The sequence below is a fragment of the Apteryx mantelli genome, chromosome 4 (assembly GCF_036417845.1).
Source record: "Apteryx mantelli isolate bAptMan1 chromosome 4, bAptMan1.hap1, whole genome shotgun sequence".
NCBI lineage: Eukaryota > Metazoa > Chordata > Aves > Apterygiformes > Apterygidae > Apteryx > Apteryx mantelli.
In genome coordinates, this window is record NC_089981.1 from 44,714,108 (window position 1) to 44,736,204 (window position 22,097).

A 22,097-nucleotide genomic window follows, 5' to 3' on the forward strand; every position below is an offset into this window, starting at 1 on the left:
ACTGAATTACTAAGTAGTTACAGAAGATGACCCAATACATGTCTCAAGACATACTCAAAAGTTAAATCTTAATTACATTTTCTCATAATAATGTAACTGTAGAAAGTATTCAGTCCCTTTCTAAACCTTCTCACAATGTCAGAAAAATGGGCCTGTCGCCTGCTAACTATTTGCTCATTTATTCTTTTGTTTTATTTTAGGCCCTTTTTATTTTGCCAAAAGATCGACTTTAAATGCTTAGCCTCATCCATATGCCTAATTTTTTGTTTTGTTTTTGTTTTTAATCTTACAAGGAAGAAATCAAATCACTCATCCAGTGCTGTGTAATTAATTCAGCAATCTGCCAAAAATGGGAAAAGAACTGGAAAATATAGATGAGTTTATAATATCAAACAGTAAAGATTGTTCAATACACAGTGAAAGAAATTGTTTACAGAAAACCAAGAGACAAGTGCCAAGGAGATGTGCAACCAAAAAATAAATAAAAAATAATAATCCACAGACCACTCACAGAACAAAATGCTGAGTTATAGATATAATCACATTTAAATTTAAATCTACCAAAGAATTCCAGGTGGCAATTTAAAACTATTAAAATATATAGTCATGAAATAAAATGAAAGATACACATATGAAATTACAAACATTCTTGAGAATCCATTGCAAGTACGACAATCTCCCACTGAGTGTTTTTGGGGGGGACGGTGAGGAGGATTGGGCATGATACTCCAACTACAGTACCTGCCCCTCGGGCAAGAACAAGAGTTCTGGGGCTTTGTAACAAATTTTCAGTTCAGCTCAGACTTCTGAACCTGAAGTAGGCCAAATATAGAAGCCTTTCTTTGAAAAAAAAAAAAAAAGTGTTTTTAAGAGAGCTTCATTATTTGTTAACTATTTAAAGGATATAATTTTCTAGCTACAAGCTTCATCTCAAGACAATTCAAGTAATTCTGGAAGTACCAGAACTAAAGAAAACAAGTTTCCTATAAGTTTTTAACTCATGGGTCCTTTCTGTGGGTATTCTTTGGTACCTAAAAAGTGTAAATTTCAGTCTTCTCCAGCTGATGCACTGTTTCTTGCCTCTAACTTCCCCACTTACTTCCCTAGAAAAATCAGCATTAAAAAAGGTTAAACTGAAGATGTTTCATAACCTAAAATCTGCAGTGCAGCTGCAGTCCTATCTAGATAATCAAATAGCATTTGTGGTCAGGAACGCATGTCAGTTAAGCTTAAGGATATAGCCTTCTTCAACAATCTGTCTTGCTAGCATAAATCATGCCTTTACCATTTCAAGACAAGATTATTAAAATGTGCTATGCTTAGGTCTACATCTTAACTCTATTCAGAAACTAGAACAGGCACAGATGACATTTTACTTGTTGAGTAAGTGAATTATATATATTTGCAGGATTATATATATTTGCAGTAAATGCCAGAAAGCTTTCAAATAAAATTTGAGAATGCTGACTCTACCACAGAAGACTGCAGTGCTATAGGGTCCACCCATTAGATAAATTGTCTCTTCTCCCAGAACAGTGTCCTCAACCACACAGTGCTCAAGTCCTTCAGCCAGAGTCCCCCTCTTTGAATAAAACAGTATAAAGTGCTGATGGAGAATTTTCTAAGAGAATTTTTCCACTTTGGAATTTACTTTTGCCTTTGTTTCAAATTAGTTTGAATTTATCAATTCCTAGAGCAAACTACAACTGCTATTTGTTTCTTGACAGAAGTAGAACAACTGGGAAAAGGTATAATGCTTAGATTTGAATTACTGAAGGGTACAAGCTTATATTTTTCAAGATTGCCAGCTGTAAAGGGCACATCTCTTTGCATGTATGATGGCAAAGTGCCCAGAGCCTTTTTTTAGAATGAATGCTTTTATTAAAAATACACAGTTAACTTCAAAGGGAGAGAAAGAGAGAGAGGACTTAATATCTTTTTAAGGCAGAAAAATTTAAGTTAGGCATTAAATCATCACAAATACTAGAAAATCTGGAAACTTCATAATAACATATTTAAGCAACTTACTCTTTTTTTTTTTTTTTTTTTGCATATCTAACACCATACACATCCTCATACAAACAGTATGACTGTGGCAAACCCAACTATTATAATTGATGATGATGATGCATACTGAGTAACCTTTTCCACCTGTTCTTTTTCTGAAAATCTGAGACAAAAATATTTTTCAGCTTCTGAAACACAGCACACTGAATCACAAACTTCCTTAAATAAACAAATAAAAGAAACTGCTGTCATTTACTCACTCTATCTCACTTTTAGAATATACAGTACCATAGGACCCTTGTACAACAATTTAAATACTGAATTTTTCCTGCACACTCTCTTCAATGGTTTGATGATGAACATTTCTGAAAATAAGGTCTTCTGCTTAAATATAAGCTCCTAGCTTTTTAAGCATTGCCTCTTACTAGAGGGAGCTAGCTAAACATTGCCTCATTAAATCACATTTATGGTAATGCCATCCAAATGAAGCAGCAGTCATCACTATTCACAATCATTCAACTAAATGATTTCCCTAGATGTCCCAAAATAATGCAGCTGTCACTATTCAACATGTCCCAGTAAAACTATACTGCACTATTATTCTTCACCAAAAATAATTTTATTAATATGTTCCACATAGTTCTTGCTGGAATTGAATGTGTGTGGGAGGAAGGAGGTTGTTGCTTTGCCTTTGTATATGGTTTTATTAGCAACAGAGGTGCATATCTGTAGTTTCAGACCATGTATTGCTTTATGTTACATACTCCCAGTTAGCACTATACTTTTCAAAATCCTGAAATCCTCACACATGTATTTTTAAACATAATTACTGGAAAACAGGTCAACTTGTCTTCAAGATGTGTAGTCACAGACATATTCCAATTTGGGAGGATTACTTGCAACAGTCATTCAGGACAGGAGACATTTCAGTCTCTACAATAATCATAGAGGGGCTCCAAAAGCCTATGTGCAGCTCAGTGCACAGACACGTAGGCAAGAATTTGCACCCTTCTGTTTCTTTCAGACAGAGGAACAAGAAAACAAGGGAAAGAGATGACAGTAATTGTACATGTGAACGTCCCATCTCAAAGACTCATTAGAAACAACATTTCCTAGCTTTGAAGAGTAGGCTACGTCTCCACTCCAACTTTGGGTGATTCTAAGATGTGTTGCACTCATTCAGTTACCATGCCTCAGAGTCTGAGTTAGTTATATGAACAATGACAGCAGTATAGACCTGGAGGTAAACCATCATTCATAAACATATTTAGACACTAAACCATCCTCTCCTATTAAAATGATATTTTAAGTTTTTGCTACAGTGTAATTTCTCTGATTTTCATATAAAATTACTTCTGTCTTTTAATAAATAACCTTCAAAGAAACAAAGTAGGCATGGAGTAAGAGCCAAAGTATGATCAAAGATCAAATCCAGACTATAAAAGTAGTAAGAAACGGCAAGTACACACAGAAGTGGCCTCTAGTTGGCTCAGTAGGACTACTACTATCATACATCAAACATGGAAAAAATAGTAAAAGGTAAAGCAGTTGCATTAAATATCTAACAAATTACTTAAATTAGTCAAGTGTGGAGAAGATCATCATGAATTGCAGAAGAAACTAACCAGAGTAAACATGAACCAATTGACAAGTGGAATATTGTATTGATAACTAAATTTAAAATACATACAGTGGAAGAAAAAAGGTTCAAGATTCAAAATTTAGCTGAATTAAAAATCTTGGGCATCATTTTCAATAGCTCCATAATGACATGCATTCAAGGAAGACCTATTATTAGCTAAGCAAAACTTCAGGCAGGCTGCATTAAAAATAAGATAGAAAAAAACATATACGGGTGCTCTTCTAAAAATCAGTAGTTCATTGTCACCTGTCCACTAGTGGATGCCCATTTCTAATAGCCTAGTGAAGAATTAGTGTTCATGGAAAACACCAGGAATAATAAAATAAAGGTATTAGAAAAACTTGCACATGAAGAATGATTGAGAAGATTAGGTATGTTTACCCTGAAAAAAGAGAAGAATAAAAAGAAACACAGCAAGTATATGAAAGAAAGAACAGTTTAGTGAGAGAAGGCTCACTGCACATTTCTATTTCGCATTTTAGTATAACTTTAACTGAGCATCTACAGCTGAAATGCTTCAAATTCTAAACTGACAGACAGATATAGAACAAACAGGATAATAATATTTATTCATAAAATATCCAATTAACTTTTGAAATGTATTGCTGCTGTTAAAGCCAAGAATTTAGTGATATTTTTGAGGAACTGAACAGTTACATTGCTAAAAAAAGTCAATATTTACCAAAGCTAGAGCTAGTTTTTGGAAAACATGTATCATCATTCCTTGATTTAAGCCTCAAAGACAAGGAAGCACATGCCCCTTCTGTATAGTTTCTAGATCCTTCCATATGAAACAACTGGATAATGTATTCAATGAAAATTGGATGTGATGCACAGTGGCAATACAACTTTCCTAATATCCATCACCTAGCAGTCACTCTCAGTTACTTCACTGTTGGTATACTGGTTTCTTTTTTAATATTGTTTTTACATTTTTATTAAATGAGAATAAATGACCTCTAGAGATTGGAAAGGCCTTTGTCATATACGATACGTATCTAAATAAATTTTGGGAGAAGCTAACTGGGTTCCCAGCTCCTTTCTCAATAAGTAAATTTATTTCACTTTCACTAGAAACAATGTAAGTGTTTGTTTAAAGCTTCAGGTTGGGGCTTTCATTCTCTAAGGCTTCCATTACTTTTGTTATTCATTTTATGTACACAGAAATCTCAATCTTGAATTAAGCCCCCAAACACTGTAAAACACAAAATAGAAAGATGAACACTGTCCTGATGTTTAGATAAGAAAGACAACAAATGGATACTGTAGAGAAAGAGAAATACAAGGTACAGAAAGATCATATTTATCAGCATGAAAAGTAGTTAGTAGTTACAGTGTACCATTGCTAAACAGTCACATCAAAAATGGAGGAATGAGGAACAGTTTGGAAGAAGGAGTTGAAGGAAGACAACAAAGTGATACCTCCTGTGTTATTTACACAGTTTTTTCCACAAGGATTTTTTTTTTTTTTATTTTACAAACAGAGAAGGAGGTTCCAAAGTTTGAACATTAAATGTGAAATGATGAAAATCTGGCCAAAAGATTTAGCTGTTTAAATAGAGAGAAAAAGTGAGACAGTAGGGATGCTATACAGAAAGGAGCAGTGAGGTGCACACATGTGAGAAAGAACAAGCTGGATACAAATACAACAGATTGCATCAAATATCTTTTTGATCACTATATAAATAGCAGCATGCATTCATGTATGAATGCAAGTCCCAAAATGTTCAGATCAAGTTTTGTTTTAAATTTTACACACACATGCACACAGCTTTATAAATATAAAGGATTTATGCACTCACACATATGCACACATGTGAAATCTCACACACTGGTTGAAACACTCCAGGACTGGATAACTTACTATACAAACGTCAATCTTGCATACTCATATTTTTCAAAAGGACTTTCATATATTCAGCATCATATGTATGAATGTATGCATTTTGAGAGTCTAAAGAATCAAAAATACAAAACAGAGATTTGTCTATCTTCTAAAAATACAGGACCCAAACTGCAAAGTACAGTCTAACAGAAACCATGAATCCAGAAAAAAAGTAAAATAAAATAATAATATAAAAAAGAGATATTTTTACCTGGTTACAATTAAAACTGAATAGTTATTTTTTATTATCCTCTCTTCCTTGAAATATTATTGTTCCATATACACATAAAATCATATTTGAAATGAACTTCCTTATTTCTTTTGCATGCAATTCATTTATCTATAAATATTCACTTAAAACTGTCATTTAATTATTCTATTACAAGGGCATAGTTTAGTGCTATAGCAATTTTTTTTAATGCTTCTTTTTATTTAAAAGCTCTTCTAAACCCTTCTTACCTGAAGGTAAGTTATTCTCCTCTGTACCAGATCAGTTAGATCTTTGGACTCTTTTTCTCGCCAATCTCCTGCTCCATCTGTTTGACTGAGGTAGTACAAGTCAGTCATTATTGACCTACAAACAACAATGGGAAACAGTCTTAATACTACTAAATTGGGGGGTTAGAAGAAAGAAAAATGAAACAGACATTTCCATTACACTGATCCACTTAAAAAATTCTGTTTAATTTATGTCAGTAGTGGATAGACATAAATTAAACAGAAGTCACAGGGACATCCTCACTGCACTAACCTGAATGTTAATACATCTCAGCATCAGTACAGCGTAACAGTTTCTTCATGTCATCTCCTACCCCACAATCCATACAACAGCCAAGAAAGACTCTGTCCTCCATTTACCGTATGTTCCCTACTCATAAGTAATTATAGTGTTAAATAAGAGATGGGTTAGGAAAACTAAAAAAAGAGAACTATTTGCATGCTAAACCTGTGATCCAATGGCCCAAGGAGAGAGGAAGTCTAACAGTGATTCCCACAGTAGCTTCTATTATAATGCAATGTTACTTGGCCTCCTATGATCATCTTACTATACCTGTATAGAATATAATATTACACTGTTCCTTATATTTTTATTAGTGAAAGTTAACTATATTTTAATATAACTATAACTATATTTAACTATATTTTAATATAAAATATTAAACTGTATCTTCTACAGCATATGGCTCCTTTTGACTCCAGGCAAAGGTAAGCGTTCTGCCTGCTCAGGAAGACTGCATATTACTAATACACAAATACTAAATAAATTAAAAAAAAAAAACATACTGAGAAAGACCCTTGGCCATATTACAAGTCTAGACTACAGACTGGATTTTGAGGACCTATCAGCTGTTAAACTGAGGTTATCTAATACACTAGGGATCCTCTCCTTAGGATGATCACAGCTCAGTGGCCAAATCAGAGAATAAAGGAATCTTCATCATGAGAAAAAAAACTGGTATATGATATTTATGCCCTGGGACTAGCCAGGAATTTTGTGAAAATCATTAGCATAGCCCCAAAAGCATCCCTCAAAAAAAAAAAAAAAAAAAAAAAAAAAAAAAAAGATTTTTGATATCTGTGGCTTTTGGCAGGAAATAGAAAACTAGAGGCAAAACATTGTCTCTACTACAAGTAATAGGTAGCCCAATTTGGAACTAATAATTCCAGAGTTGATTTTATAAGCCTGAGAATACTTAAGGTTGATAAAAGTTTCTCCATGATGCTAAAGTTAGTATAAGTGTTTCAAACTTATAAACACTTCTTTCACCTGAATTTCAGATGTGATTTACTGCCTGAAACTCTTGATGAGCCACCAATTTGAACACTAGGAAGAGAGATGCAACAGAATGAAGGCAGAGAAATTTGGGAGGTGACAAAAACAGAACGTGAAGAAAGGCAAGTCTATTTCCCAGCAACCCTTGAAACGGGCTTGACAGTGGAGCAGTACAAGACCTCTTTGTTGGCAGTGTACTGGAAGCACAAAGCTAGTTAGCTAAGGCTTTCCCTTGTAAATTAGCTTACCAACCGACATAGCTCTATTGGGTAACTACTTCCAATGACAGAACATGTAACTAATGAATATTGAGCTAAGTCAAATGGGGATAGAGCTGTGTTTATCAGCAGAGCTATCAGATAACTCTCCTTTTCTCACTAATAACTGGATTTATGGATCTGTGTCCTTCCATTCTCCTACAATTTTTCTGTTTTCCAGATGCATACTTCTACACAGGATGAACAGTGACACTGACTAATTATATCATCTACTGTTGTTTTATTAAACGTTAAACCCAAATCTTTCAGCAGCAGCAATGTTCATCTGATATCAATCAGTAGTGTCATATTTACATTCTGTTCTCATACTACATGAACTGGATTTTCTTTTATCACGTTTAGCTTTTAGGTTGAAATACCCTGCTCTGGCTTCATATGATAAAATAAACAATTAGAAGTATCATCAGGTAACTAGCTCTGAATCACTATTAAGGATGTGTAGTACTCAGAGTAACATATAAACACAGTTTAGGGACAATTAGAACAGAATTAATTATGCAGTAGTTCTAATACAATGGGTTGCATACAAATAACTGAACAGATTTTACTTTTCTTAAAGCAGTGTGTTCCAATTTATGGAAAGCATTACAGGCTCATAGGCAAATAAAAAAGAAAATCAATGCATGAAACATTCAGCTGCTACTGTGCTCTGTACTGAATGAAGTCTTGGACCTCAAAACATGTTGATCTAGTCTTTAAATGCTTCAGAATGAAATGTTTTCCACTATTAACTAGAATGTAGAAACTGGCATCATAGATCAGAATCACTTTGTAGTCGCACTACGTAGTGTTGATGCTGAGCTACATTTCATTAGCACCTTTAACCAATTAACCAGTGCATGAAGGTTTATAGGCAGTCTAAAACTGGTAATTTTTTTACACTGATTCAGCAGTTCATTTAAGGACATACTCAGATTAATCCATGTAAGTAAACCCACTGAAATTGAGCTTCTCATAAAGAATTTTAGGTATGTAGTTAAACTTTTTTTTTTTTTTAACCTTGGATAAGGATTCTCTTTTGTCATGCACCAAAAGCAAAGCAATGACATGAACGTTGTCTTGAAAGATAACACATCCATGCATGAAACTTACAGTCAGTAACAGAAAACAGTATGGAAAGGAATTATTGAGCCCATATAGTTTAACTATCCTTCATCCATGGTGGGCAAAAATCTGTTTTAGCTAAATGTAATTTTTTTTTAAACTATTTTAGTTATGGTTAACTATAACTATTTTAAAACAGATTGAAGGCAATGACATAATATAGTACGCAACTTATGTCATACAAGTCAACTACAACATACAAAACTGCACATTAATGAAAGACACATTCAATTATTCTCTTTGATACCTAAGTTCAAAACCAGAGTCAAATAACTTAACAATAAATCAGGAAAATAACAAATAATCTTATTTAAATTTGAGGTGTAATGGAATCCTATTTAGCTGCTTTAAAAATACCATAACACATCTCAGAATACATTTGGAGATCATATATGTTTGGAGAGGACAAAAATCTCAGTATTGATAACGTAACAAACTCTTTCAGGCAAAGTATCATTGAAACAGCTACAAAATAATCAGAGAAGTGTAATTATTATAGTTATCAAGTAGGAGAAGAAGTTTGGCTTTCAAACAATACTATTCACCCTCAGTCAAAAGGACTAATCTGAATTATGGGGAAAAGTAAATTGGCACATGAAGCATGTAGGAGATCAAATTGGAAACCTGCCAAACATAAATGCTATATCTACTAAACCAAAGCCTTCCTTTATAATTATCCACAAGATGCAAAAACAGAGGATAACTGAAAAGAAACCAAGACAGGCATCTGTTCTGTTTCAAGAGAACATCTGAGTTCAATAGAACAACAATAGTGTTCATATCCTTGTAAAAAAAATGCACTGATAAAGATAACATATTGCAAATACACTGAGGTTACAATTCTACAACAGATTATTAAGCCAATCTAAATCAGTGCTGTTGCATTCTTATTCCCCCATTCCCAATAAACCTCTCTGCAGTGCTAGTATTGGCATTCACGTGACACTACAGTGAGACGGTTCAATGAGCCAAACTGACAGAAAATTAACTCTCTCCACATTCCTAAAAAAATAATTTTCTTCTAATTCAGCTTCCTGAATGAGACCACTACGGGATCAAATGAATTCCTGAAAGAACAGAACATAAGGATGACAATGAAGTCCTGGGATTTGCTTAGACTATCATGGAACCGTGTCCTAATCTGCTGCCATGGAAGCTACAGTCCACTGCAATTTTCTGCAGAACCTGAACTTCTATTACCTCAAAACTTTATCTATCATTACAGAAAACTGAATTTTACAAGATAGTTTACTCTTATGTGTATTTTACCATAATTGCAAGGTCTAGAGAAGGATGGGATTATGTATTGCCCTTGTGGCTCAAGTGAGAAGGCCTAAGCCAAGAGGTAAGCGTACATGTGAACTAACAGATCAAGAAACTAATGAAATCAGAATACAGACACAACAACCTAGTATGCAATGCATCCATTACTATAGTTTTCAGTAACACTGAAGTCGAGTATTGCGCAATGACAAGTATTGCGTCTGGGTGTTTTCTATCCCATCAAGAGAAAAATATAAGTATTCAAAGGCTTTGAATTTACTTTTTTTAAGCCTTATTTGCTAGGCATGTAAACCACCCTGAATCATACTGGTGGACACTAAAGATGAAGCTTATTGAATGTACAGTCATGATACGGTGACCAAAAGACAGTGAATATTGTCTTGAGATCATGAAAGTTTATGTACACTTTTGCTAGCATACCTCAAAAATACAAATTGCATTCCTGATAAGTCCTTTAGTCTGGATTGACATTAGAGACGACTGTTCTTCATTTAGCACGAGTCCCAGAATTCTGAAGAAATGAAGGAGGTTATTCAAAAATTGCTGAAATTTAATGAAAGTTCTCTTTTTCCCTAATCAATCATCCAGGATATTGGTAATATTAGATTCTGGAGTTCCCAAGGTCTGTTATAATACTCCTGCACTGGAAGGAGTATAATGCATTGTACTGACTGTTGTTGGTGCTACCATGAACCTGGAAAGCCACCTTAACTTCAAAAGCAGGCATTGTTCACACGAAGAGCTGCAAAGCAATCTCCCATAGGTAGTGAATGTACCAGTTATAAATGGATGCAAGCAAAGGTGTTAAATTTTAAATATAGGCTTCACCTGTTTTAGTCCTTGGGAGGAATATTAAAAACAAAAACAAAAAAAAAAAAACAGGCAAAACATAACATTCTTCCTTTGAATACACAGGCATATGTTCTGCAGTGCCCAGCAGGAAAAGAATATTAAGATACATCAAGCTGGAAATTATCTAAGACAAGGAGCCTTCCGTTCTACCCCTTGCCATCTCAGACATTTTAATGTTGCCGCATCACGGCACTGATGCATGAGAACAGAGGTCGGGGAAGGGAGTGGTTCATTAATATATGTTCATTAACATATGTGAGGTCTGTTACATTTTTCCTTTATTGAAAACAAATAGGTATCTACAGCCCAAAGCATGGTCCTAAAGGTTTGCTAATACACAGAAGTAAGGGTAGGGACGACACAGAAGAGCCTGTACCCCAGTAAACAAACTGCAGAAGCAAATATCTCACTAGCAATAGCTGGCAACTAAGAAAAAAAACACCTTTCCCATTGCAGCAGGCAAAGACCACAGCCCTATTTAAATTTTTTTTTTTTCCAAATACTCACTTTCACTGGCCTCAGAAAGGTATTTTCTGTACTCATGAAGTAAGTAATCAGCACACACTTCCACTTTAGAGAAACATATTTCTATCAAGTATTGGCATACAATAACTAAAAATACAAAGCCTACCTATAAAAAGTTTTCCCTCTCAGCAGTTAAGCCATTTTTCCTATTTGTAAGGGGAAGAAAAAAATGTTGTTTAAAATTCATTTGATATTTTTGGCCATGGTAACCATGACTAAAGTAAGGCAGTAGGTAAGTTAAATAATCAGCTCTTACAGATTAACTATACATCTTTTCCATCTTTTTTGAGGTAGAAGCAATAATGAGTGAATCCTTACACAGTCTCAGTGACTCAGTGTTTTAAGGAAGGCAACTTTGCTCAATACAGAAACATAAAGCATATCTAATAATTTGAATGAATTCATAAAATTTCTCACAAGAGAATTCAGAAAGTATCCACAATCTTTTAAAAAAAATTTACCCTTGTAAAACTTTGAACTAAATCAGGAACTGAAAAATCAGCAGGTGTTATCACACAGAAATGATGATAGGCTAGTAGTAGATTTAACACGCATTCATTATGGAGACCTCTTTCTTTGACTGTGCTGGCTAGGAAAAGTGCATTCTTTAAGTTTACAGCTATGAGGTTCTTTTCAGTGTGACAGATCATCATGATGCCCTTATTAATACAGATTTCGAAGACATTAATACCAAAGACCAAAGGCAGACTCCATGTGGAGAGCTAAAGTAGATGGCCTAAGACAGCTGACTGCAGACAAGAAATGAGCCTGAGCAGGGTTATTAGGAGGTTACTGTGTGTGGTAAAATACTACAAGGGCAGATGAAGCAACTGGTTTGAAAAGAGCAGAAAGACAATTTCAGACACAGGTTTTGCAGATACTTAGTCAAATTTGGTCTTTCACTGTGTTGCTGATCAACAACATTAATTTATTGTTGCTATTTTTGTTTTACATCATAAATCAAGTCTTGAAGTTGCTCTTGGAAACATTTTGTTCTTGGAAAGTGGAATGGAGGAGAGAACCTTGTTCTGTATTTTATCTGCATTTGCTTTTCACAAAAAGGGGGCATTTTTAGGACCATTTTTGAAGATTAGTCTAGACATTTATTCCAGCCCTGTGATAAAAATGACATTTAAATTGCCCAGAAACTTAATATCAACAAATAAAACTCAAAGAAAAAAAAATTTATATGCGCCACTAAATTGAAAGGAAATAATGTGAAAACACGTGCAAACACTATGCATCAAACCTTGGCCAGCTACCACAAAAACCCTGATGACAGCTGTTCAGCAGAAGGAGGAGAAGGAACAAAACTAACACACTAACAACCACTTCACAAACAACAGAATGCCAACAAAGGAAACAGCTATGACAGAGGGTTAATCTGTTCCTTTTTGTTCAGTCTATCTCAGATAGGTTTTCCACAATTAAGATGAAGCTACTCTCACTGACCACTTTCCCTACGGCAACGACAAGAAGAACACAGTTAGATATTCCATAATGCAGGAAACTGTATCAGGCCACATTGCTTCTGAAAAAGAATCAGTAGTGAAATACTCAACAAAAACATATATATATAAAAATAAATATCACCTTCACATACAATGTTCTGCTTATTTTAGACATCACGATCAACAAAAAGGTATTCAGCAACTTGTTAAATCCCCTATTTCCAAAAAGAACAGCAAAAACTAAGGAAAACAAAAAACTGATTCTCAGAGTGAATGACCGCATTTGATTTGCTCATTCTAAATTTTTGTTATGTTCTTTTCAGAAGAGGGAGAAAGATGGATCATGTGGAGGGAGAAAGAGACTGCTCCTTCCCTTGGGAACTACTGTGCATCCTAAGGGAAAAGAACATCCCAGAGAGAGCAAGGCATCACAGGTGGCAGCACACGCACACAAGGAGCTGGGAACTTGCAGCTCATGCAGGAAGACTGAGAGATTACACTGAAAGGAGCAGACAGCCAGGCCTCAAAGGTGAAAGAAAGAACTTCCTAGGGACTGGAGGCAACGAAGAAGAGCGTTCTGCAACACAAAATCATTCAAAATGTATTCCCTATGCCAACATTTCAAGTACACCAAGAACACAGCAGAATATTGTAGAAACATTTTTGTATATGTTTTCTCTTGCACAGTTGCTTTGAATTTCCATATTTAAAAAAATTAGTCTACATTTTACTTCAATAAAACCTAGTTTTCAGTTGTTTGGTTTTAGTTAAAAGACTTCCGGTCTTCTTTGGGGACCTCAACAGAGGAAGGTCCACTTCAAAGATTTAGCAGATGCAAGGTCATTCTGCTTTTGATACCCACCTTACCAATCCAAAGACTACTTTTGTTCAACAAGAAAATTAAAAAAAAAATTGCCAGCTTGAACACATCTATCACATTGTGGAAGAATGGTTAAGTGAAAAGGGGCATGATCTCTTAGAAGTGAGCAATCCAGTCTTCACAATAGAGGGAGGATCCCTGCGGCTATGTGAACTGTCCTTGAGCATTCCTAGACCATTACAGAAGGGGAAGATAAGTAGTGGTAAACAAGTAAAGGAGGGGGCTGATAAGCCCCTCCACGCTAGACCATTACAGAAGGGGAAGATAAGTAGTGGTAAACAAGTAAAGGAGGGGGCTGATAAGCCCCTCCACGTGAACAGCAACTTTGCACCAATCGTGTATTCGCTTTAGGCGCGTGAACAGAGACTGTAAACCAATCATACAGCTACTGCTAGTGCATGCTTATTGCTTGTCTATATATACTCTGTGTAAGCTCTAATAAAGGGAGAATGACCATACTCATATTGAGACTCATCGTTACTCCGGGTCCGTCTCCCACTCCAACATCTGGTAGCAGAGGATGGTTGATTTCCGAGACTACCGATAAGAGGATGGTTGCGCTCAACTAAGATCTCCGAGACTGCGGTAAGCAGCTAGAGGAGGGGAGTGGGAAACCACGGCTGAGAGAGGCGCTGCTTGGGGCAGAAGCAAAGCAGACGCTGGTGCGTGGGGTCGCGCCCCACCTCTCAGGCGCAGCTATGGAAACTGAGGCTGCGGCCACGTTGCTCGTCGGAATCCTCTCTAAGAGAGGGATAGATGCCCCGGCGAAGCAGGTACACAATCTGATCAAGTTGGGACGGCGTTGGGGTCACTTTTCTGACACCCACCTGTTGTTTTTGGTGTCTGAGTGGCGAGACTTTGGGGGAACAATGTGGCAGAAGACGATTGAGGGAGGCGAGAAGGGGGAAAAGGAAATAAAAGCTGTTTGTGCATTTTGGAACACCGTACTAGAGACTTTAACAGCAGCGTACCAAACTGTCGAGGAGGCACTGCAAAGGGTGCGGGAGAACTCCGAGGGGGGGGCATCGTCAGCGTCGTCACCTGCCGCATTCCAGAAAGCGGAAGTTTCCTCGGAGCCGGCTGGTCCGAGCTCCGAGGCAAACGCGGAAGTGCACCCGGAGGAGGCTCAAAGAGGGGCGGTGGCCACGCCCCTCGCTGACCTCATAGGCTTGGGCGGAAAGGAGGGCCGACCCCCTCCTAGTGCTCCCCCCCCGCCGCTGCCTAGCGCGAATGTCCTGCATCCACCGTTGCCGCTGTCTACGCCACCTCAGCGGCCGCCTCTACCCTCCTTCAACGAGACCACCCGCTCGCGACAGACGTCATCAGAGTCTCCTCCACTGCCTTCGTCCAGCGAGTCTTTGGGGGATAACACGCCTGACACCAGAAATAAAGCACCGCCGTCACCAGGAGAAACCGCAAGAGCGCTGTGGGAACTATCGGATCGCCTGAAAAAGGTGGAACTGCAGACACAGGAAAAGGAGAGGGAGGTCCCTCCCTGCTTAATAAATCCCCTTGCCGGACCTCCAAGGGAGTCCTGCTGGAGTGGTATTATCAAGGGCGCTATAATAGAAGGACAGTGGAAGCCTGTTGCGGGGTCCGAGGGCCCCACAGCACTGGCATTCCCCGTGCTACAACAGAATGGTCAGGGGAAATGGGAACCACGACTGGAAAATTTTACAAGCTCGTACCACCATCTCAACCTATGGGGGAGGGGCACGAAGCGGCAGCCGCCCCTCAGCGCCAGCACCAGCACCGAGCCGCCGCCCGGCCTCCCCGCCTCCCCCTCCTGCTCCTCCCCCCCACCCTTCCTCCTCCCGCGGTAGCGAGCGAGTGAGATGCCGGCCGCCGGGGCTCGGGCTAAGCACGAGCAGATCCTGGTGCTCGATCCGCCCACCGACCTCAAATCTAAAGTAATGCTACAACCTTTTGACTATGACCCTCAGAGATAATGGCTCTAATTCTCTTCCTTCACTTCTTGTTGTAATTGCAGCCAGTCCAACTGCAATTAAACGATATTGTCATGCTTAATGACCTACAAAAAATATTAGGAGCCATTAATTGGCTCTGACCAGTGCTAGGACTTTCCACGGAACTGCTACACCCCCTTTTAGAAAAGCTCAAAGGGGACCATGTATCTTTGGACTTCTGACGATGTTTCATCCCAAAAAATTCTTAGTTAATGGAACTGTCCACACTCGAACAAAGCGGTCCACCCATGGCTTTATGTCAGGTTGCGATAGTAACGTAGAATTTTGGAATCCAGCAGAACGTATCTTGAGTAGTATTTTTGCAGGAGTAGGGACTGCTCATGCTTTATCACAACTTAACAGATTAGGATGCTGGCTTGCAAAAGAAGCAAATGCTACTAGTACTGCTTTAAACGCCTTATTAACAGACATAGATTCAATTAGATACACCACCTTACAAAATCGGACTGCAATTGACTTTTTGCCATTGGCCCAAGGCCATGGCTGTCAGGACTTTGAGGGAATGTGTTGTACGAACCTGAGTGATCATTCTGAGTCAATACATACAAGCATTACAAAATTGAAGGAGCTAACAAAACAACTGCAAGAAGATGATGGTGAAAACTTGTAGAGACTGTTTGATTGGTTGAATATGCTTGCTATAGGGCCTTGGTTAAAACGCATACTGACTCTAGGACTTATTGTAATTTTTATGTTTGTTGCAATACTAATCTGTGTACCATGCTTGTTGAGCTGCGTGCGAAGAATGATTGACCGGAGTATGAAGCAAGTCATGACCCTGCAGATCCATACAGCCTTAGCCCTTCGATTAGTAAAAGAAGGGGGAGATGCGGAGGGTCATGACAGGGTTAAACTGGTGGAAAGTTGCAAGCAGCAAGCAACAGGAACCTCAGACAAATGTACCGAAGGACACTGGTGCAGCTGGGAATGATACATCCTGAGAAAGTATAGATAAACTAGCAGAAGCCAGTGGGAACCAAGGTTATGGGCAAGACAGCTTTTCTAAACAAGTAGCAAGGTACAAGGCATGACTGCTGCGTGCGTGATCGGTGTAATGATTGGCTACCTGTGACATAATCTGCATGATGATTGGCCTAGCAAAGTGTGTCTGTGAAACCACTGAAGCAGCTAACTTTTAAATAAGCTCAGAAATAAACAATAAATGTCTCAGGACGCAAAAAAAAAAAAAAAAAAGTGGAAAAATATAACAGGGAACAGGACCGCCACCCGTAGTAAACGGGCAGCCATAGGGCTTTCACCAGATTGTAATGATAAGGTTACCTTACTCAGTCCTACTGAAAGAGTGTTTTTGTCTCTCTTTGTGCCTGGGGCAACAGCAGGCAACGCCTTAACCTATTAGAGGACCAAAATAGCCTGCGACATGCTATTCTGCAAAATAGGGCTGCAATTGATTTTTTGCTATTAGCGCAAGGCCATGGTTGTGAGGATTTTGAAGGTATGTGTTGCATGAATTTGTCTGATCATGGTGAATCCATTCACAAACAATTACAGTGGTTGAAGGAGCACCAAGTAAAATCCGTCAGAACCATGGGCTATTAGACGAATGGCTAACTAACCTGTTTGGAAATCTACCACAGTGGCTAATAGGGTTGCTTATTGAAGGCTTACGCATATTAATAATCCTTGTAGTTATAGGTTTGTGTTTATGTGTAGTATTAAGCTGTATTAAGAAGGCTCTGCTGAAAGTAGTGAACCAAGCCTGGATTGCTCAAAAACAAGAAGGGGGAATTGTGGAAGAATGGTTAAGTGAAAAGGGGCATGATCTCTTAGAAGTGAGCAATCCTGTCTTCACAATAGAGGGAGGATCCCTGCGGCTATGTGAACTGTCCTTGAGCATTCCTAGACCATTACAGAAGGGGAAGACAAGTAGTGGTAAACAAGTAAAGGAGGGGGCTGATAAGCCCCTCCACGTGAACAGCAACTTTGCACCAATCGTGTATTCGCTTTAGGCGTGTGAACAGAGACTGTAAACCAATCATACAGCTACTGCTAGTGCATGCTTATTGCTTGTCTATATATACTCTGTGTAAGCTCTAATAAAGGGAGAATGACCATACTCATATTGAGAATCATCGTTACTCCGGGCCCGTCCCCCACTCCGACATCACATATAAACTTATTACAGTACAGAAGAAAACCACACTGGTTTCAGACTCCTGCAGTGGGATTCATCTCAATTTCAGAGGTCTACAGTGTAGATTGGATTTAATCACATGAACTTCTTAAAAGACTCGGTGGAAAGAAGTATGCATTTCTTCTATGGGCTTCATCTCATCTTGAGGTAGGAACAGCAGTGAGGATAAGGCTGGCAGACAGAAATATGGATAACTTGTAAGTTGGGCTCAATGAATTAATATTCACTGCTGTTGAAAAGGAAGGAAGGAAAGCAAGAAGAAAAGGATGCATCCTGGGAGGCACAGACATGAAAATAATCTGGCATTAAACACATGACACTACTCAAGGTTCCACTGCAACAATCGGCAAATATGATCTAGGAGATGTACACAGAGTAGTAATATGTACGGAAGTGATTTTGGCCCTGTATAGGACATCTGTGAGTCTGATATTAGGCTATGTGCTCCAGTTCTGGCACTGACAATTTAAAAGGTGTAACAAGAAACAATGATTGGAAGCTGAGTCAAAGAAACCCAAATAGAAATAAATTTATAGATAAGAACAAATATTTCTGAGTGGAGGTAACTATTGAAACAAACTGTCCAGGGAAGTGGAAGCTTCTCTATCAGTTGACCATTCAAAAGAAGACCTGAGGTCTTTCACAAAATTCTGCGATAGCCAAACACAACTTTTACTTCCATCAAACATACATTATTGCACTCAGCAGAGAGATGACTGGATGAAGCATGATGGCCTATTTTATATAGGTAATAACTCTGCACAATTAAATGGTCCCTTCTCACTTTAAACTCCATCAGTCTGTAAGAATCTGATTAAAGAATCTGAATATTACAAAATTAAATGGACTAAATTCTTTTCCCACACTAATAATTCAAATTCATATTATTTTTAATTTTTTTTAAAGTGTTTAAATGATTTCCAAAGAATTTAAAATTCTTAACAGGTTTTCCTTTTACAACAGCATTATTTTCAGAGAGTCATGCATTACTACTGATGTTCATCCATGAAGATCTCTTAGCTTTGCTGGGAAAGAGGTATTTGATTACTATGGTAAATTTAGTTAATTCAACAATTTTCTTTTGACTGTTTACTAACAAGACAGTAATTGCCATTGTAATCCTTTTGGGAACATAGTACTTTAAATAAAGTAGGCCTACAGATAGATTTAACTGAATTTATAACATTTCCTGGATTAATTTTGTTATGCATGTACAAAACTAATACTGAATGTTTTAATTTAATATAAAAGGTGCTTCAGCAACAGGGAGACTAGAAGATCAACATCAAATAAAAATACAATTCAAATGTCTTTGAACAACATAACGATGACAATGTAATTAAAGGTAATTTGTATCTGATGTATTCTGTTAAGCTTTAATTAGGAAGAGAAATGACTCACTATAGAATGACAGTTAATCCAGAAATTAAGATATTCTCCAGGTTTTTGGGGGTTTTTTTTACTTCCAATTATACATTACCCTATGATCAATACAACTTATATTCCAGTATTAATGAAAGGCACAATCAGACCCTTTAAATAAGTATTTTGAAGGTTTTTTATGGCTTTGTTATATGTACAGACATCCCTATATCCACATACACAGATAGACACAACTGAAAAGCAACAACTGACACCCCCCCCCCAAAAAAATCAAGTTAGAAGATCCTACCTTTAGCTGTAGAGACATAAGCTGAATATATACTATGTCCCATAAAATGCAAATTATGTAATTATTTTACGTCCATTCCTTAGTCATATTTTAGTCCACACAGCAGTAATTTATATTATGAGATTTAAGCAACATATCAGTAGTTTACTTAAATCAATCTATAATTCCTACAACAAAAAAGCAGAAGAAACTAATACAAGTACCTTTCCTGATGACCCAAATCAGACAGAAATTCATCAATGCGTCTTTGCAGTTCATTTCCTTCCAGATTTTTCAACTTCTTTAATTCACTTTGGAGGAAAAACCAAAGTTCCTTAGCCCCATTTTCAATCCTCCTCCTCAGTATTTCATGGTCTTTTCCCAGGCCTCCTATTAAGAAAAGATAAAAGAATCAGCATTTGTAGCTGAACTGTTTGTTAAGAAACTAATACATTTCTGATATGGAATACCAGAATTATATTAAAAGAAAAAACAAATTATCTACCAACCATCTCCTTTCCGCTTCTTATAGTTTTCTATCTGTTCTTTGGCCTTTAAAAGTTGCTCTTCTAAAGCATGTACCTTTCCTGCAGCTGGTCCCTGATCAATTGGACCATCTGGTATCCTAGAGCAGAGGAAAGAAAGCAATTATGTAATTTATAAATATAAATGGTTTTTTTTCCTTTTTAAAAACAATTATTGGTAAATTATTAGCATAAACAGTTCAGCTCTCCTCATTTTGTTCCACAGTGATTTGCTGATAAACCTTCTTGGCATTCTCTTAAAACAAGAAGAAATGAAATATATTAACAGAAATAAAGATTTAAAAGCTTTAGTCACATAGGAAAAAAATAGTGCGTAACATCGTTTCAATGCGTAGATTCAACCTGGAGTGAAACTGTGCTGTTTACAAGACTTCCACTCACTGACAATACCATACAACCATCAACAGGAATACCAATACAATGCTCTACTTGTGAAAGTAGTGTTTGTAGCAGCTTAACTCCTTTCCTGTTAGAAACAGAGTAATCATAACCATTTCCTGGACTGACTGGCCCACAGACATAGCCTAATTCAGGAATATGCCCCCACAACACTCAAGTTCTGGCTATTTCTTATATTTTCACATGAAATACACTCCGATCTTGAATGCTGGCTGTATATTCCTAGAGGACCAGAGCTCCAGCACTGGAACTCCACTTTTTATTTGAAGTCTTCTTACATACAGGCACCAGATGGTGTCAACGTATGTTCTGGACTCAGCACAAGGTGCTAGCTTGTTCAACGCCCCATCACTGTAATTTTTTTATGACAACTCTGGGGATCTAAACTGCTGATGATCTAAAACAACACGAGCAAATGTAACATCCATTTGCGAAATCTCAGATGTACAAGCATAGAAGAAATACGCATCCTGAAAATTATGAGCCACAGATCAGCCCCAAGTGTATTACTGACGTTTGCTCACCATCTCAACTTGAATCCACAAATTAATAAACTGAGATTGCTAAAATATTGAAATTAGATGCCATTTTCCATTTGTCTTAGGAATTAAAAATTAATGGAAGGAAAATAAAAAACTCTTTCATCTATGTAGAAGTGACACTTCTGGTTGATCCAAGAATTAAAAATTATGCCACCTTTTGTAAGACTTTTTGTAAGAGTTGATCCTGAAAAGGAAAAGAGGAAGCAGAATGTAATGAAAGGTTTCTAGGATTATAGAGAATACAGAATTCTTGCAGAACATGAAGGTGATTCCTCATCCATTACGATCATAATGGTATAAAAAGGAAAGGATATTCTCTCTACCCCTTCCTCCCCAAACACAGAATTTCAAGGCACAATATGGGAAGATCCTTGCCAGACCAAAGATGCTTCCAGAATAGTGAAAATAATGGTTGGAAGGAGTATGCTCACACTAAAGCAGAAACTACATCTCAGGAGGATGTTTAGAAGGCTGTAGTTGACTTTCATGTTTCAGATCTTAATAGTTTAATAGCAATATATGTTTAGGAATTGATGAACAGTCCCTTTTCACTGGGGCATTTGAAGGGGATAAATAACTGACGTGAGCATCAGAAAGGGCCTTCAAATCTTTAAAAAAAAAAAAAATGCATCAAAATTATATCTAAGCTCCTACAGTAGTTTAAAACCACAAGTTTGAAATACGATATTTCTGATCCACCAACCTGTTTTCACTATTTGGATTGTGACAGGACAACTAAATACAAAATTACCGCAAAGTTTCTAGGAAAAATGGAATGGCTTATCTTGTATGACTCCTGTTCTCTAAAAGTAGAATTTGAGAAGGAAAATAAGGTAAAAAGATATGAAATCGTTACCATGAGAAATCCCAGGACAATCTACACATCCACTGGACATAAGAAAGTCTGCTAAAGTAGTAATTATAGAATTCTACAGAAAGATGGTTGTGGATAATATGAAAAAAGCACAATAACTCCAGTCATCTGAGATAATTAAAATTTATTTTTAAAAAGGTACATACCACTTAACATTCAACTTGCTTTGGTGTATTATGCTAGAAATGTTTACCATAATTAGGTTGTTTTCTCTCTATCTACCACCTCATCAGACTTGGAATTGCTGTCTTCCTCACTTTC

The 22,097-nt window shown here is 37.2% G+C and overlaps 1 protein-coding gene across 2 annotated transcripts in view; it reads right to left on the minus strand.

Moving 5' to 3' along the window:
- Nucleotides 1–22,097, minus strand: part of FUT8 (fucosyltransferase 8) — a 124,136-nt gene that overhangs the window by 44,603 nt on the left and 57,436 nt on the right. For both annotated transcript variants that reach the window (XM_067296331.1, XM_067296330.1), the window contains 3 exons: nucleotides 19,986–20,101; nucleotides 19,701–19,866; nucleotides 5,994–6,108 (listed from right to left, as the gene is read on the minus strand). In XM_067296331.1, coding sequence (XP_067152432.1) covers nucleotides 5,994–6,108; nucleotides 19,701–19,866; nucleotides 19,986–20,101 — 397 coding nt within the window. The remainder of the gene's footprint in view (nucleotides 1–5,993; nucleotides 6,109–19,700; nucleotides 19,867–19,985; nucleotides 20,102–22,097) is intronic.